The sequence below is a fragment of the Carcharhinus amblyrhynchos genome, chromosome 3, assembly GCF_965287045.1.
Source record: "Carcharhinus amblyrhynchos chromosome 3, sCarAmb.v2.hapA, whole genome shotgun sequence".
NCBI lineage: Eukaryota > Metazoa > Chordata > Chondrichthyes > Carcharhiniformes > Carcharhinidae > Carcharhinus > Carcharhinus amblyrhynchos.
Genome location: NC_137326.1, coordinates 79,039,419 through 79,055,192, shown reverse-complemented (window position 1 = coordinate 79,055,192; position 15,774 = coordinate 79,039,419). Strand labels below are relative to the sequence as shown.

At 43.3% G+C, this 15,774-nt stretch overlaps 1 protein-coding gene across 1 annotated transcript in view; it reads right to left on the bottom strand.

The window, feature by feature from the left end:
• Nucleotides 1-2,774: 2,774 nt before the first annotated feature.
• LOC145340888 (uncharacterized) overlaps nucleotides 2,775-15,774 on the bottom strand; it is a 402,915-nt gene continuing 389,915 nt past the window's right edge. Inside the window, exon 15 of the mRNA XM_080185430.1 lies at nucleotides 2,775-9,835. Coding sequence (XP_080041556.1) covers nucleotides 9,675-9,835 — 161 coding nt within the window. The 3' untranslated portion in view covers nucleotides 2,775-9,674. The remainder of the gene's footprint in view (nucleotides 9,836-15,774) is intronic.

Sequence of the window (15,774 nt, the reverse complement as noted above, 5' to 3'; positions counted from 1 at the left end):
AATCTGCTTTCAGGCGTCCCCATTGGCACTTAGCCTGAAAAACGATTGCGAGTCTGAATCACGCTGTGGGTGGGGCTTACCACGCCTGAATCGCTGCAGCTCCAATCGGAGCTTTGAACTGCACGTGGGCAGTGAGGAAAAAAAATTTGAAAAACGTGCCCCTGTCACATTGCTTCCAGGCCGCAAAAAGCAAATAAAGCAACTCAAGAGCAAAACGTGGGAGCGATGACACCCACATTACCCTACCCTCCATAACTGTCCCCCATATCACTACCCAGACCGAGCGTGACCACTGCTCCTTTTCTCCCAACACCGATCGCCCACAGAGTGGCAGCAGACCCCTGCTGCCCCTTCACCAACTCCCCCCCAACCCCCTCCCCCCCCCCCCCCCTCCAAACCAGAGACCCATCTGGCCTCCCTCTCAGTATATTTCACATACTCACAGCCAAGGATTTTGACAGTTCCACTAATCAAGTGCACGTGCACTATTACAGCTGTGGAATCCCTTCTCTCTGCTGCTTGTACTTGCATAATCCACCAAGGTACATATCCAGGCCTTTATTGAAGTTGTGTAATGAAACATATAGGTGTGCGTACAAATAACTATTGCTTGATTCAACAACCTTTGGAATTGTGTTTTGCAATAGCCAACTTGCAGTAAATTCTAAGAGCTTCATTTCCAAGGTTAGAAGATAAATTGGGAAATGGTAATAAGATCATTTTGACTTCTTCTGAACTTGCTGGCGTAGGGGAAAAAAAAGCATTCATGTCAAGTGAAATATAATCTAAGTAGCATTTATAACAGGAATGATCAGAATTAGAAATGTGATGGAATTAGCTCCCCACGCACACCGCCCCCCCCCCACCCCCCACACCAGACAATGATCTGGCTTCCATCCTCCCTCCTCCCCCACGCCCCCCTCACCACCAGACGATGATCAGGCCTTCCTCTACCGCGCCCCCGCCCCCGGCCTCCTCTCACCAGAGATATATCTGACCCACCTCCTCCTCCCCCTTCCCACCCTGCCAGAGAATGATCTAGCCCAACTCCCTCTTCCCCCACCACTGCCGATCTGAGTCAGCGAGCTGTTGGAAGCTCTGAACTTACCTTTTCAGAAGCTGGAACGCTGGAAACAGACCTTTGCCGAGCATGTCTGTTTCGCGCCAAATCTGGACGAGCGAACACGATGGTGAAGGGGAAAATGCCAGTAAAGTTGGGTGGGCTGCCTATTAATTTAATTTAAATACATGTAAATGCATTTAAATCGCTATTGAGCCCGTTTTGAGCTTATTCCGATTGTGGTCATTTTCAGGCCTTGATAAAGTGGGCCTCTGTACAGGCGGAGATCATGTTAATGGCCTCACACCCAACTTTACCAAGTTTTCGTGCCCGTTTTCGGGTGTGACGCAATGGTAAAATCAGGCCCACGGTAGGATTTCATCTGTATATCACAGGAAAAAAAGGGCAAGTTAGCAGAGAGACTATATGAATATGGACTGCCATTAGCAGCCTTTTCCCCTGATTTCTGTGGCTATGACTCATCTTTCATTCCCTCACCCTGCAGTATAAAAATCTCTCACTTTCTATGACTTTTCGCTTTGACAAAGGGTGATCTGGACTCAAAACGTTACCTCTTTTCTCTCGTTACAGATGCTGCCAGACCTGCTAAGATTTTTCAGCATTTTCTCTCTTGGTTCCAGATTCCGGCATCCGCAGTAATTTGTTTTTAACTATATGAATGCATTGGAAAATGGGATAGTGCCAGAGGACTGAATACAGCTAAAATTATTCCTATTTTTATAGTTGGAAATAGATCAAATTCCAGGGAACTATCGATGAATATCAGGTCCAGGGAATTCAAAATCAAAAAAGCATTTTGTTTTTTCTTAACAATGCTCTTGACCCAGCAACAATCCCTGCTGCCCCACCCCTCTTGGTGGAGCCCAACAGCCTGACGTCAGGCTCCAAACTACCTGTTTTCAGGGACAGAACCCTGTGAGATGTTGCTGGGTCAAGAGAATTGTTGGCTCCCTGATTGGGCTATAGTTCATAGAGGTAGGGCTTCCTCTCCAAAGCGGGTGGTAATGTCAGTGAAAGAACCAACAGCTCAATACCACCCATCCCACATAAAATACAACCCATTGAGTGAATTAGGTGAACACAGTGTATTACTTTGAGCTAAGCTCCCGAGTTGGCAGGATTATTTGTGTGAGGATTGGGCCGCAAACAGAAACGGAGAAGGACTGCATGCTCTTTATTTAAAGAATGATAAATGTGTGGATGATATGTCAGGAAGGATTATTCAATGAAAAGAAAATGGACATATTCAAAATGCTAAAGTAGAAGGCCCAAGGTGTAAAGAGGCTGTACTTCAATGACCTAACAACCTTTTCCTATCCTCAGCTTGCCTTAAGTTCTTGGTGGGATACAAGATTTCACTTGAGATGACAATCTTGAATTTTACCAGTGAATGTAGGGATCCCATTAAAAGCCTAAATATCAGAATTCATTTCAGTGAAAGATAAAACTGATAATTCAGTTTTTGCAGAGATTCTCCTTTGATAAACCTTCAATTCTCATTTGGGTGCTGATTGGATTGCTATGCGATTCCAGTATTTTCTGTTATTCATCTAAATTTCCAAAATAAGTTGTAATGAAGGTATGCACATTGGTGTGAATTCCAACGCCATTTTGGCAAGGTCTTTAGAATGAGCAGCAAATTATTAAAATGCACTTATATGCACTGGTTCAGACTGTAAATATCAAGCAATAATTCTATGACACAATGAAAACATTTTATTCCCCATATCGTGCTTGAAGTGCTTATGTAAACAACCATCCACGTACAAAGAGAGAATTTATACAAACACTGTCATGTATTGTTCAGCAAAGTCTACTTGCATATCACAAGTGTCTAGCACACAAATTGAAAGAAATAAAAACTGGGTCCCTAAAACTCAGTTCCTCCTGGAACATAAGAACTACAAAACTGGTTGACAAATCATAGAAGGAAGTATGTACAAAAAAATTACAACCAATCTTGGCGGTAGAGAATGGACTGATCGTATTAGTACTGTAGTAATTTGAAAGCTACACCATAGATTTCAAAAATACTGTTAAAACATTATAATGCTGATGGTTGTTTCAGAGCCACAGGCAGCAAAATAGATGGTTACCCCATGTGTAGGAACACAAACTGATATCTTTTGACCTTCGCAGGTCATCGTCAACTCTTATTGCTTCCAATTGCAAGACCTTTTGGAAGCTTGGCATTCTTGATTTTTCTATCATTCTCAAATGGTATAAATAGGTACCACACATAAAACAACACAGTGCTACATGTTTTTTGCCATGGCATGGCACATCTCACGTAACACCTGAGCTGCCACAGGTTGTACTTAAAAAGCAGTCTCATGACAACAGTGGGCTCATTCGTATGCAGTGTACAGACTGTAGAATGTCAATTCATTGTAATTCATTGATCTGAACGAGATCATTGTAAATCAGCTCAACTTAAAGTGCTTTACCTTTTTGTACATTAACATAGAATTGGTTTAAGCACAACCCTTTTTCATTGAACCAAGTTCAGTGGCTTTATCTGGTATTTAAATGCAGGAAACAAAAACAGGCTACGTATCACTGCTGTAAATCAAGAACAGAGATGCTTGCACAAAAATGGAAATGAAGACAGTGGGATACATTCTGTTTTCAAAAAAGCCCTTGAACAATAATGCTTGTGACAACACCAGTAAAGGACCAGGCATATTGAGGAACTCAGTGCCCAGTTGCTAGAAATGTTAAGCAAAGTTTTGAAAGCCTTGTATTCAGTGATTCTGCAGCTTTGCTTGCAACAGGGAGGTTCCACTGCAGGAGTCAAGAGTGTAAAATCCTACACTGCCCTCAGTCAATCAGAATGAATGAACTTACATTTAGCTAACAAAGGATTAACCCCACAGTGTTGCTGAAAAAAAGAAAATGAGCCAACTACAATCATGTACAACGGCTGAGTGAATCAGCTGCTTGTCTCATTCTCTCTGGATTCATTGCAACTAAAGATAGGAAGAGATATCAAATGGAACGTTGACATGCTATCATCCATTTTATATCTCTTGTACAAAGCTTGAATGTACCCCATCATGTCTTCTATAGGATGGTGCCAACTGTTATATCACAGTGCAATTAGATAACAGACTTTTGGTGAGAAGGGGAACTAACATTCTGTCTCTGACTTTCCATGAGGAGATAAAGTCAAAAACAAGGTAGTACTTTTAACTATGGGGTGTGTTGTGTTGTATACCGTGTTACCAAAACCTCATGGCACTGTAAGCTTGGCCAGTTAAAAAGTTACATTTTTAAAAAAATATTTATTTCTGAGGGAGGGCTTTGGATGAAATGAGATGAAAGGTTTGTGTGTGTTTTGTTTCAGCTTGCTGGTAGTGATGAGATTAGCTAGTTAACATTACCTGTCATGTTGGAGTGTCCTGTGAATGTGGACTTGAATCAAAGATCAAAGCACAAAAGTGTAATCAATCAAATTGTCACCGTCAAATTGTTAACCAAGGTTAGTGAGTTGATTTTTCATGAAATTCATCTCATTAGAAGTGGTTCTACCTTACAGTTGCAACATTCAAAAAATATATAAATGGGTTAGCTATTGTTTGAACTATCTGCCATTAGACTGTACAGGAAATAAAGTTTAAAGTTTTTAAGTTTTAAAGTGTATTTATTGGTGTCACAAGTAGGATTAACACTGCATTGAAGTTGCTGTGAAAATCCCCTAGTCGCCACATGCAGGTGCCTGTTTGAGTACAGAGGGAGAATTTTTCATGGCCTAACCAATACATCTTTCAGACTATGGGAAGAAACCGGAGCACCCAGAGGAAAGCCTCACAGACACAGGGAGAACGTGCAGACTCCACAGCAACCGTGACCCAAGCCAGGAATTAAACCTGGGTCCCTGGTGCTGTGAGGCAACAGTGCTAACCACTGTGCCACCGTGCATATTGTTTTCAAACAATATTAAATCAATTTTATTTTCCAAGAATCATTCCTGTTATTCCTTGGCAATATTAATTAAATAAAGTGTATTTGAAAAGCTATTATAAATTTACTAATGTAACTTAAAGAAATAAAGCAGGATCATTCCGTGCTCTTAAATTCAATCACATTTGCCATTCGAAAACATAGTCATGAGGCAAATTAGTGTAATGTTTCAAAAATGTGTATCCAAATGCATTTCATTTTGCGAACAGCTACAGCGCTCTTGCTCATCTCAATAGGCCAAGGTTCAGCATGCGGTGGCTTAACATAACACCAATGGTTAAAAAGTTTAAGCATCTAACATTCTGAGGAAACCACTTTAAATTATTCAGCATCTCAATTTACACTGCACTATCCTTTAGTGAAACACAGGTGAGATCGAAGGTTTTATTCTAATGTATTGTGTCTTTGAAAGGCTTTCAGATAGTGATACTCATTCCCAAGTAAGAAAGTAGATTTTTACAGTTCAGCAGATGCATGACCGGAGTATCTTTTAACTGTGACAAGTAGCGGGAATGTAAAGCAGCCTTTAGGGAGGAAGGAACTTGCGTTGATGTAGTGATGCAAATTTGTAATTTATTTAAAAATCTAACCATTTAAAAAAAATGGTGTTTTTTTAGAAGCTGCACATCCAAGGTAGATGTACAAGGCAATCTTGTGAAATATCGTAGGTGGACTTTGACCTGAGTCAAATACCTAGTGGTTTACATGAAATCTTGGCATATCTCAGCGTTGTAGTGTGGACATGATGTGTCCTTAAGGTGAGATCTGAGGGTGTTTGGTGGTGATGTTGGTTAAACAGTTGATTTATTTAAATGGCACCAGATATCCTCAAGTATTCCCTCAGGGCCAAACTTGAAGTTGGGTGGCGAGCTACATTTTGTCCCAGCTAAAGATGGACATGGGAAGGGATGTTTATTTGGAGGGAATTGGGGGAGGAGGTAGGGGATTCACACTGTGTACGCAGAACTTGCTGCACATCGATATGAAAATGTTCTGATTAATTTGTCTCCTGCCAGAGACTGTTCTACAAATGGTTGAGATTTTATATTTACTTTGTGCATATGACTAAATCTTCTGAGGAATTAGATTTTTGTTGGAGTTTTTTAAAGATCCTTTCAATTTGACACCTGGGTGGTAAAATTATCATTCTGGATAGGCTGCCTGTCATCGAAAAGCTTACTATTTTTTCTTACAAATCACTGAAAGTTAAAATGGGGGGCTTCTACGACAATCGGATGATGTGTGGCCTGCGCGTCAGGTTGAAAATCTATCCATTGGCATTTCATCAGGTAATTTAGCCCCAGACTGGATAATATGGTCAAAAACTAGAAGCAGGATGTGGTGGGGACAAGCTCATCCACTGGGAATACAAGATACAAGAAAAACCGAGCGTGAAACAGACTGACAGGACAAACCTTTGAATCAGGAGCTTGTCTGCATTTGACAGGACCGAACGGAGTGTTGCCATTGTACTAGAATAAGTTGTAATGGGAGGGAAGTTCACGGGGTACAAAGTGCTTTCGCTTTAAATATGTAAATTTCTCTCCGTTTAATATGGAAGCCAATATTTAGCATTTCAAATTTCCCCTTCAGTAATTGGTATTGTTTGTAACCCCTCTTGGAACTATTAAATGTAATCACACAGAAGGTGGCCATTGTGCTCACTTTCTGTATTCTGGCTCCTTGATAAAGCTCGTCACTGTCCTTCTCCTGCACTTGCTCTTTGTCCCTTCCTTTTACAATTTTTTGTCCACTTTTTGATTAAAAAAATTGTGATTATTTCTGCTTTCACTGCTGTTTTGAGTAGGGCGTCTCATGTCCTAACAAGCCAGCCATGTAAAAGCAACCCTCATAACTTCTTCACTCTTTAGGCAATAATAAATTAATGACATTGATGCTCTCTGACAAGCGGAAATTATTTTTCCTCTATTTACCTTACAAAAGATCCTTATAATTTTGAATCCCAGCTATCAGCTCTCCTGTGTCACCAAAGAATACCATTGGCTTGAGGGGCAACCAGGGCCTGGGATGGAGTTACTGGGGACTAATCCAAATTGATAGGACTGGAGGGGGGCTGGAAAAAACACTTGCTGCTGCGGTCAGCTCAGCAGTTCTAACCCACTTCCATCATTCTGAAAGGCTAGCTCCCATTTTAGTTAATAGGGCCGCTTTCTGGAGTAGCTTTGGAGGGAAGCAGAAATATCAAAGGTTAATCTCTAAGGGGATTTAAAACAAAAAGGTAGAAAATCAAAGAGAAAGCTATGCCAACATTTAACAGAACAGACTGAGAAGTTACAATAGGATGTTCTCCCAGTAAACTTGCCCTCTCTTTTTATTGTTAATTGAAACAGTTCATTAATTGTACTGCATTGGCACTGTGCCTGCAGTGGAAACTGGATCCAATAATCCTCAGTTGTTTGGGTCCTGATGAAATATATCTGGGAGTATTTTAGTCCCAAAAGGGGAGGAGGGATTAATCACTAAATGGTTTTTCAAGGAAAAGCAGAGACAAATAACACTGGCATTTAATTTGTTGTTTTTTGCAGCACACTCAATGTTACTGGGCATGTGGAGTCCCTCGAGTTGGTCCCTCTCCCTGCTGAGTTACTCTATTCATATCACAAATGGCAGCGCTCATGCTGGTCACAGAGCTGCTCCATTGCAAATGATAGGAACTGCAAGTCAACCTCTCAGCTTGTACTTTGGCATTCGTAGTTCCAAACCTTTGATCCATTTTAAAATTGCAGACCCCACCATTGGAAAAGGGACTAACCCAGGCCACAAGTTCAGAGTCGCCATGGACCACACCAGCCAAGTGGTCTTGCTGAAAGGGAGTAAGGCTACAACAATAAAAACAAGAATAATGGGGATGTGAATATTTTATTTTCCTATTTGTTATGGGAGGCGGAGAATTATTTCCCTTGATTTTCCTTCCCTTTTAACTAGAATTTGTTTGGTTAGCAAGTGATATTTTATTTACATCAATGCATTTCAGCTACAGATTTATTTTTATCATTCTGTTGGCCTTTTAAATGGATAATGCAAAATATTGGCGGAACTTGTAGTCTATTGTATTATTCCTGGTCCAGGGTGTATGGTGTTTTACAGCTGAATGGATGGTTCTCACTGAAAATCTTGGTAACATTCACAACAGAGCCTTATGATCAACTGTTGCTTTCATTATCCTGTGCTCAAATTCGTTCCATTGTGTTCATTCGCTATTTATATTTACAGCATTTGAGTTGAGAAATTTGTCCACTAAACCAATGTTTCTTCACAGGAAGTTGTGCCCTGAGCTCGGAAATCTCACTAGAAGGCAGGACAGTGAACCGTGCAACTGCCTTATCCAATCTTACCGCCACTCCAAACAAATGACTAAAATCATTACCTTTCTCAAAACAATCTTTTAAACGTTTTCTTGGGAGAAAAATAGAAATGCATTACTTTGAAGTAAAATCGCTTCCACACCAGAGGAAAAGAAACAAGCAATTGGGTAAGTGCATTCCTTAATAAGGCATTTGTACCAGAAAGAATGTGGAGAAGCCAAACAGCAAATACAATAAATTCAATATACATAAATAAATCATTTTGTTAATATTTACACAACTCATTTATAAACATTAGCACATAACAATTTGGCATGTCACCCTCTCCTCCCATACACTGATTGAACTCAACCTTATCTTTTAATCTTGTGACAAAGGTAATACTGTAAATATCTGAGGAGGTGACCACACACTATCTTTATTTCAGTGTCAAATATGAGAGCAGTGCTGACTTCACTGCATGACCTAGTTTTGCTCAGGGACTCTGTGCAGGTGTAAGAGGGGAGAGATCTTCACCCCCACCCACCTGCAATGGGTTAAAGCCTGAGCACCAGAGATGAAAGGAACGATTGTAGACCCATGGTTTAAGTGTAAATGCTGCTTCTATCTCAGCATTGCTGGCACTAACTTAGACCGTAGCCCAGCAACTGTTTGCAACTTAGGAACACCAAATATTTTAGTTTTGCACATTTAATTTGGCTAAAAGATTGGCAAGAAGGTTTTGAATAGCACGATTCAAGTTCACCAACTATTTTAAATAGTTTGCATCCCTTGCACATAGGCACACAGTGTTTCATTCCAGTGAAAACACAGAGGAAAGCCAAATTTCTGTGATCGAGGAGCTTTCGGAAACTTGTTTGTTTACAGTAGTTTTGCTGTTTCCTGATGCCTGCAGTTTTACAAATACATCGAATCACTCAGTAAAAACCCAGTTTCCGTATGTTGGATGTGTCTTCCCTCTTTTAAAAGTCATGATGCTTTCCAATCGAAATAGAAAACAAAAAGTTTATTTTGTGGGATTCAGAGGGAACATTGAACTAGACTGTAGTTATCGATGTGAATACATATTTAGGCAACTCTCCTGCTGGCACTGTTGATGGTCAGTTTTGGGCAGTGTGCTCCGGCTGTAAAGGTTACTGGACGCAGGATATGCCATCACCTCCCAGTGAAGAGATTGCCATCGTGTAGTGGTACGTACAGCTCATGTTGGTGTGCGTGACAGAGCAGGCGTTCATTCTGATTGCAACTGGTCGCTAAAGTGCTCCCTTGGATAGGCATTTAGTCATGTTCACTAAGCTGTCCCTTCACTTCTTGAATGGTGTCAGTCTCCCAATGTTCTGCCAGAAATTAGAAGGTTTGCGTTTGGGCTCAGCGAGCATATAGACCTGCTGTTGGGGGATGGTTGAGGGCAGCATTGGATGTTTCTGCCGTAATGTCAGAAAGTCGTAGTAAGGCCTGGTGACAGCTGAGACAAAGAAGAGAACAAGTTGTTAGAATTTACATAGGAGGACATATGCAGCTTTGGTTACTAAACCTCAATTCAAGTTTGAACTTATTCCATCTTATGTCTTTAACTTTTGTTGGTCCAAGGTTGAAAATGATTCATGGCTGCAGTTGACCTGTTTCTTTCTGTATTATTTGTAGCCAAACTTAGTTGTAATTCTCTTAAATGAGTGAAGCAATATAAGGTCTACCATTTATTTGACATTGTGAATTTAATGGATGCTGTCTCCATAACAACAGCACCATAAGATCTGTTGCCATTTGTATAAATTGTAAGGAATTAGAATTTGTTTTTGTCTAAAATTTACAGCACAGAAACAGGTCATTTAGCCCAATATCTATGCAGGTGTTAAAGCTCCACAAAAGTCTTCTTCCTGCATGCTTCATCTAATCCTGTTGGAATATCCTGCTTTTCCTTGACTACTTATGTACCTAGCTAGGTTGCCCTTAAATGTATCTATGTTATTCATCTCATCTATCCTGTATTTATTCCATGTGCAAGCTGAGCCTCACATTCTAACCACTCTCTGAGTAAGGACACAGGAGGCAAAAAATTCTAAGGCTGGAATTTTACCGACACGCCTGTCCCGATTCCAGGGGTGCCCCGAGATCTCTGCATCGGTGGCTATGTGCCCTCCCTTCCCCAATCGCTGGCCTCCCTGAGCATGCTCGAGCCAGTCTCGACCCCCAGTCCGCCCCAACCCTCCCCTCCTCAATGCACCCCCCCATCCCACACCAATCACCCGGACTTGCCCCAGTCCCCTCACCACCCGCCGCACCACCTCCCCCCCCTCCCCCCCACCCCACTCCCACGATGTCCAATCTCAATTGCTGACCTCTCTCCCTCTGTCATTCAGTCCAGGTGCAGAATGGCAGTGGAACCCCCCCCTCCATCAAATGCCCCCATAGGCCCCACTCCCTTAGTACTGCCCAATGTCCAAGGTATTGGCACTTTGACCCTTGGCCAGTGCCAGGGTGCCCAGGCTGGAACTGCTGAGGTGGCAATGCCCAAGGGCTATCCCCACCTGGCACCCAACCCTCTGAAGTGCCTCAATTGCCTACATTCACTCCAGTGGGGTCATGCCACCAGCTCCCCACAGGTGTGGAGCTGTAGTAAACCCCGTTGGAGCGAAAGACATCTGGTTGGGGAGGGCGAACAGGACACTTCAGTCCTGGGCCCGTTAATGATATTTAAAAGAAATGGTGATGAGGATTTGAATAATTTATTCAGTTCCGCGCCGAATTCTGCCACGAAGCTGACAGTGTTGGAAATCCAACTGCCGGAGAAACCCAGAGGCCGTGGCACCCAGCGGGAACCCTGCAAAATGGCCACTGCTCAAGTGGGATGAGAGAATTGCCCCCCCCACTATTCCTGATTTCATTACTGAATTTATTTATGTTCATGAGCCCTAGTTTTAGATTCTTCCACAAGTGCACAAGATCTTTCCATTTACCTTAATGACCTCTATTACAGCACCCGTCAACAATGTCCCTCTGAGCTGCTGGACTGCTTTGCAAACACCCAAAAGTTTCTATATAAGATGGCCCCCTTAACACATATGCATGATCACACACAAAAAAAGCTGCAAGGGACTGCATACTTTAACAAATCACCTCTGCTGTCCAAAAAAATATAGATGGTACACTGCTCCTTTTTGAGAGAAAGGAGCCTCAGCCTGTTTGGTCTTTCCTACAGAATGAAACATTATGACCTGGAACTCAATTTGCACTGGCTCTAACCAAATCAACAACCTTCCTTTTTCAGACTTCTGCTGAATAACTCAAATGGCTGTGATCTGGATACCCACTGGGTGCAGTGACTGTCATTTAAATGAGTGGCAATGTCATTTACTCTGTATTGCGATTGATTGAGGTTCAGCAAACTCAACTGTCAACCATAATGGGTCATTTTGCAATGTTGAAGAAAACTCAGTTGAGGTAATTTACTTGCATGGGTATGCACACAGAGAGATGCTCCATACCAGCCGACCATCCTGCCCTCTTGCAAGTGGTGATGGAGTGGAGATTGGGACTATCAATACTGGGAATACATCAGAACATAAGAACATAAGAACATAAGAAATAGGAGCAGGAGTAGGCCTTCCAGCCCTTCGAGCCTGCCCCGCCATTCAATAAGATCATGGCTGATCTGTCGCTGCTCAGTTCCACTTTCCCGCCCTCTCCCCATAACCCTTAATCCCCTCTCCTATCAAAAACCCATCAACCCGCGTCTTAAAAATATTTAGCGAGGCAGCCTCCACCACTTCAACGGGCAGAGAATTCCAGAGATTCACCACCCTTTGAGTGAAGAAGTTCCTCCTCAACTCCGTTCTAAACCGCCCCCCTTTTATCTTGAGGCTGTGCCCCCTAGTCCTATTGTCTTTTTTGAGCGGGAAGAGTCTTTCCACCTCTATCCTATCCATCCCATTCATCATCTTATACGTCTCAATGAGATCTCCTCTCATTCTTCTAAACTCTAACGAGTACAAGCCCAGTTTATTCAGCCTCTCCTCATAGCTCAACCCCCTCAACTCCGGTATCAGCCTAGTAAACCTCCTCTGCACTCCCTCCAAGGCCAAAATATCTTTGCGCAGGTGCGGCGCCCAAAAATGCACACAGTACTCCAGTTGCGGCCTCACCAATGCCCTATACAGCTGCAGCAAGACCTCCCTACTTTTATATTCAATCCCCTTCGCTATGAAGGCCAGCATCCCATTCGCCTTCCTGACCACCTGCTGCACCTGCAAGCTGGGTTTTTGCGACTCGTGCACAAGGACCCCGAGGTCCCTCTGCACCGTCGCCTGCTGCAGTTTTTCGCCTCGTAAGTAATAGTCCTTCCTACCATTTTTCCTACCAAAGTGGACCACCTCACACTTGCCAACATTAAATTCCATTTGCCATTTCCTGGCCCATTCGCCCAGCCTATCTAGATCCTTCTGCAGACTCTCCACACCCTCCGCACAATTTGCCGTTCCCCCAATCTTGGTGTCATCAGCAAATTTCGACACTCTACACTCGGTTCCCTCCTCCAGATCATCTATATAAATGGTAAAAAGCTGAGGTCCCAGCACCGACCCCTGGGGCACTCCACTAGTCACCATCCGCCAATCCGAATAGCACCCGTTGACCCCCACTCTCTGCCTGCTATTTGACAACCAATCTTCTATCCACGCTAACACCCTACCCCCAACTCCATGTCCCTCGACCTTCTGCAATAACCTCTTGTGAGGCACTTTGTCAAACGCTTTCTGAAAATCTAGAAAGACCACATCCACCGGCTCTCCTCTATCCACCGCCCTAGACACATCCTCATAGAACTCCAGTAAATTTGTCAGACACGACTTCCCTTTAATGAAACCGTGCTGCGTCTGCTCTATCAAGCAATTCCCTTCAAGATGCCTCGCAATTTCCTCCTTAATGACAGATTCTAACATTTTACCTACCACAGATGTTAAACTATAATTCCCCGCCTTTTGCCTGGCACCCTTCTTAAACAACGGTGTAACATTAGCCGTTTTCCAATCATCCGGCACTTCCCCGGAATCCAGCGACGTTTGGAAAATAACCACCAAGGCATCCACTATCACCTCTGCCATTTCTTTCAGAACCCTCGGATGCATTCCATCCGGTCCTGGGGACTTGTCCACAATCAGCCCCTCCAGTCTGTCGAGCACCGCCTTTCTAGTAACAGTAATGTCATTAAGACCCTCCAGTCCTACCACCTTTCTATCGCTAACACCCGGCAAATTATTCACGTCCTCCTCCGTGAAGACAGAAACAAAAAAGTTATTCAATACCTTAGCCATATCCCCATCCCCTACCACTAGGTCCCCTTTCTCATCCTCTAAAGGACCAACATTCACCCTAGCCAGCCTCTTCCTTTTTATATATTTATAAAAACTCTTGCTATCCTTTTTTATATTAAGCGCTAGCCCAGCTTCATAGTTTCTCCTACCCTTCCTTATCAACTTCTTTGTCAATCTTTGTTGACATTTAAACCTCTCCCAATCCTCTTCTTGCCCACTACTCTTAGCTACTCTAAATTCCTCCGCTTTTAGTTTAACACTTTCCTTCACCTCCTTCGTTATCCACGGCTTATTACCTCTCCTCTTACTATCCTTTTTGACCATCGGAATAAATTTCCGTTGAGCACCAAGAAAGATCTCCTTAAAGATCCTCCACTGCTCCTTAACAGACCCTCCCTCCAACGCGCTCTCCCAGTCCACATTCGGCAATTCTTCTCTCATCCTACCGTATTCCCCTCTATTCAAACAAAGGACGCGTGTCCGGGAACCCACTTTCTCCTCCTCCACCTGCACCAGAAACTCCACCATACAATGATCACTCTCCCCAAGAGGATCCTTCACCACAAGGTCCCTAATTCTACCCGCTTCATTACATAGCACCAGATCCAAGATAGCTTGCTCCCTCGTCGGCTCCAACACACACTGTTCGAGGAAACTATCCCGGCAGCATTCCAAGAACTCTTCCTCGAGCCCCCCACGTCCAACATGGGTCGACCAATCAATATGCAGATTGAAATCCCCCATAACTACAGCCGTCCCATTCCTGCACGCCGCACTTATTTGCGCGTTAACAGCCCGCCCCATCTCCAGATCATTATTCGGGGGCCTATAGACGACACCCACCAGCGTCTTCCTCCCTTTGCTGTTCCTAATCTCCACCCACAACGATTCCACCCTCTGCTCCTTGGCTCCAATATCATCCCTTGCTACCACCGTGATGCTATCCTTAATCAGCAGAGCTACGCCCCCCCCTTTTCCCTCCTGTCTATCCTTCCTAAACACTTGATAGCCCTGTACATTCAGCTCCCAGTCCCTGTCACCCTGCAGCCACGTCTCTGTAATGGCCACCAGATCGTATCCATTTGTGTCGATCTGCGCCATCAGCTCATCCACTTTATTCCGAATGCTTCGTGCATTCAGATAAAGTGCTTTCATCCCAGCCTTCACCTGGACCCTATTTGCCGTAACGCCACCAACTATACTCACGCCCCCTACTCCCTCTATTATTGGGACATCCTCGGCCTCTTCCCTTACATGTACACTTTCCTTAACTTTAGACCTTGTAAGGTCACCTACCCTCACACCCTCCCCCCCCATAATTAGTTTAAAGCCCTGTCTACAGTCCTCTTTACTCGATTCGCCAGCACTCTGGTCCCAGCACGGTTCAGACCAACCCCATCCCTCCCGAACAGGTCCCACCTACCCCAATACTGGTGCCAATGCCCCATAAATTCAAACCCATTCCTCCCACACCAATCCCTGAGCCACCCATTCACTTCCTTAATCCTGTCAACCCTACGCCCATCTGCACATGGTTTAGGCAGTAGCCCAGAGATAACCACCTTGTCGGAAAGATGCAGGCTAGCAAGTGTTTACCTTTACTTTTCATGGCTGTACATGTAATCCATGTGAACTCCATGCAAACAGCAGAAGGCAACCCAGGTAAGTATATAAACAACATGTAGAGGTTTACTCAAGAATCACTACATAGAAAATAGTGTGCAGGAAGTCCAACTATTATAAGAACTATATTCTTTTTGCACATAGCAAACATTCCTCTAATCCATACATTGTGAAAAGAATACCAATCATTGACCTGAAACTTACAAGCAGCTAATTGCACTTGAGTTAATGTCTATAATTTATAAACAGTTATCTGCTGCCTGATCTGATTATTTATACCACTTCCCCACTTATAAGCATTTCACCGTTGGCTTTAAAGAGGAAAGCCTACAACTAATCATCAGTAGTGTGCTTCAGATCCTGGGCTTCACATGGTCACTGCCAAAGGACATAGAACAGAAGCTAGCTGCATTGTAAGTGAATGTACTTGCAGAAGTACAGAAAGATAGAGCTGATAAAGTGCCTATAAAGC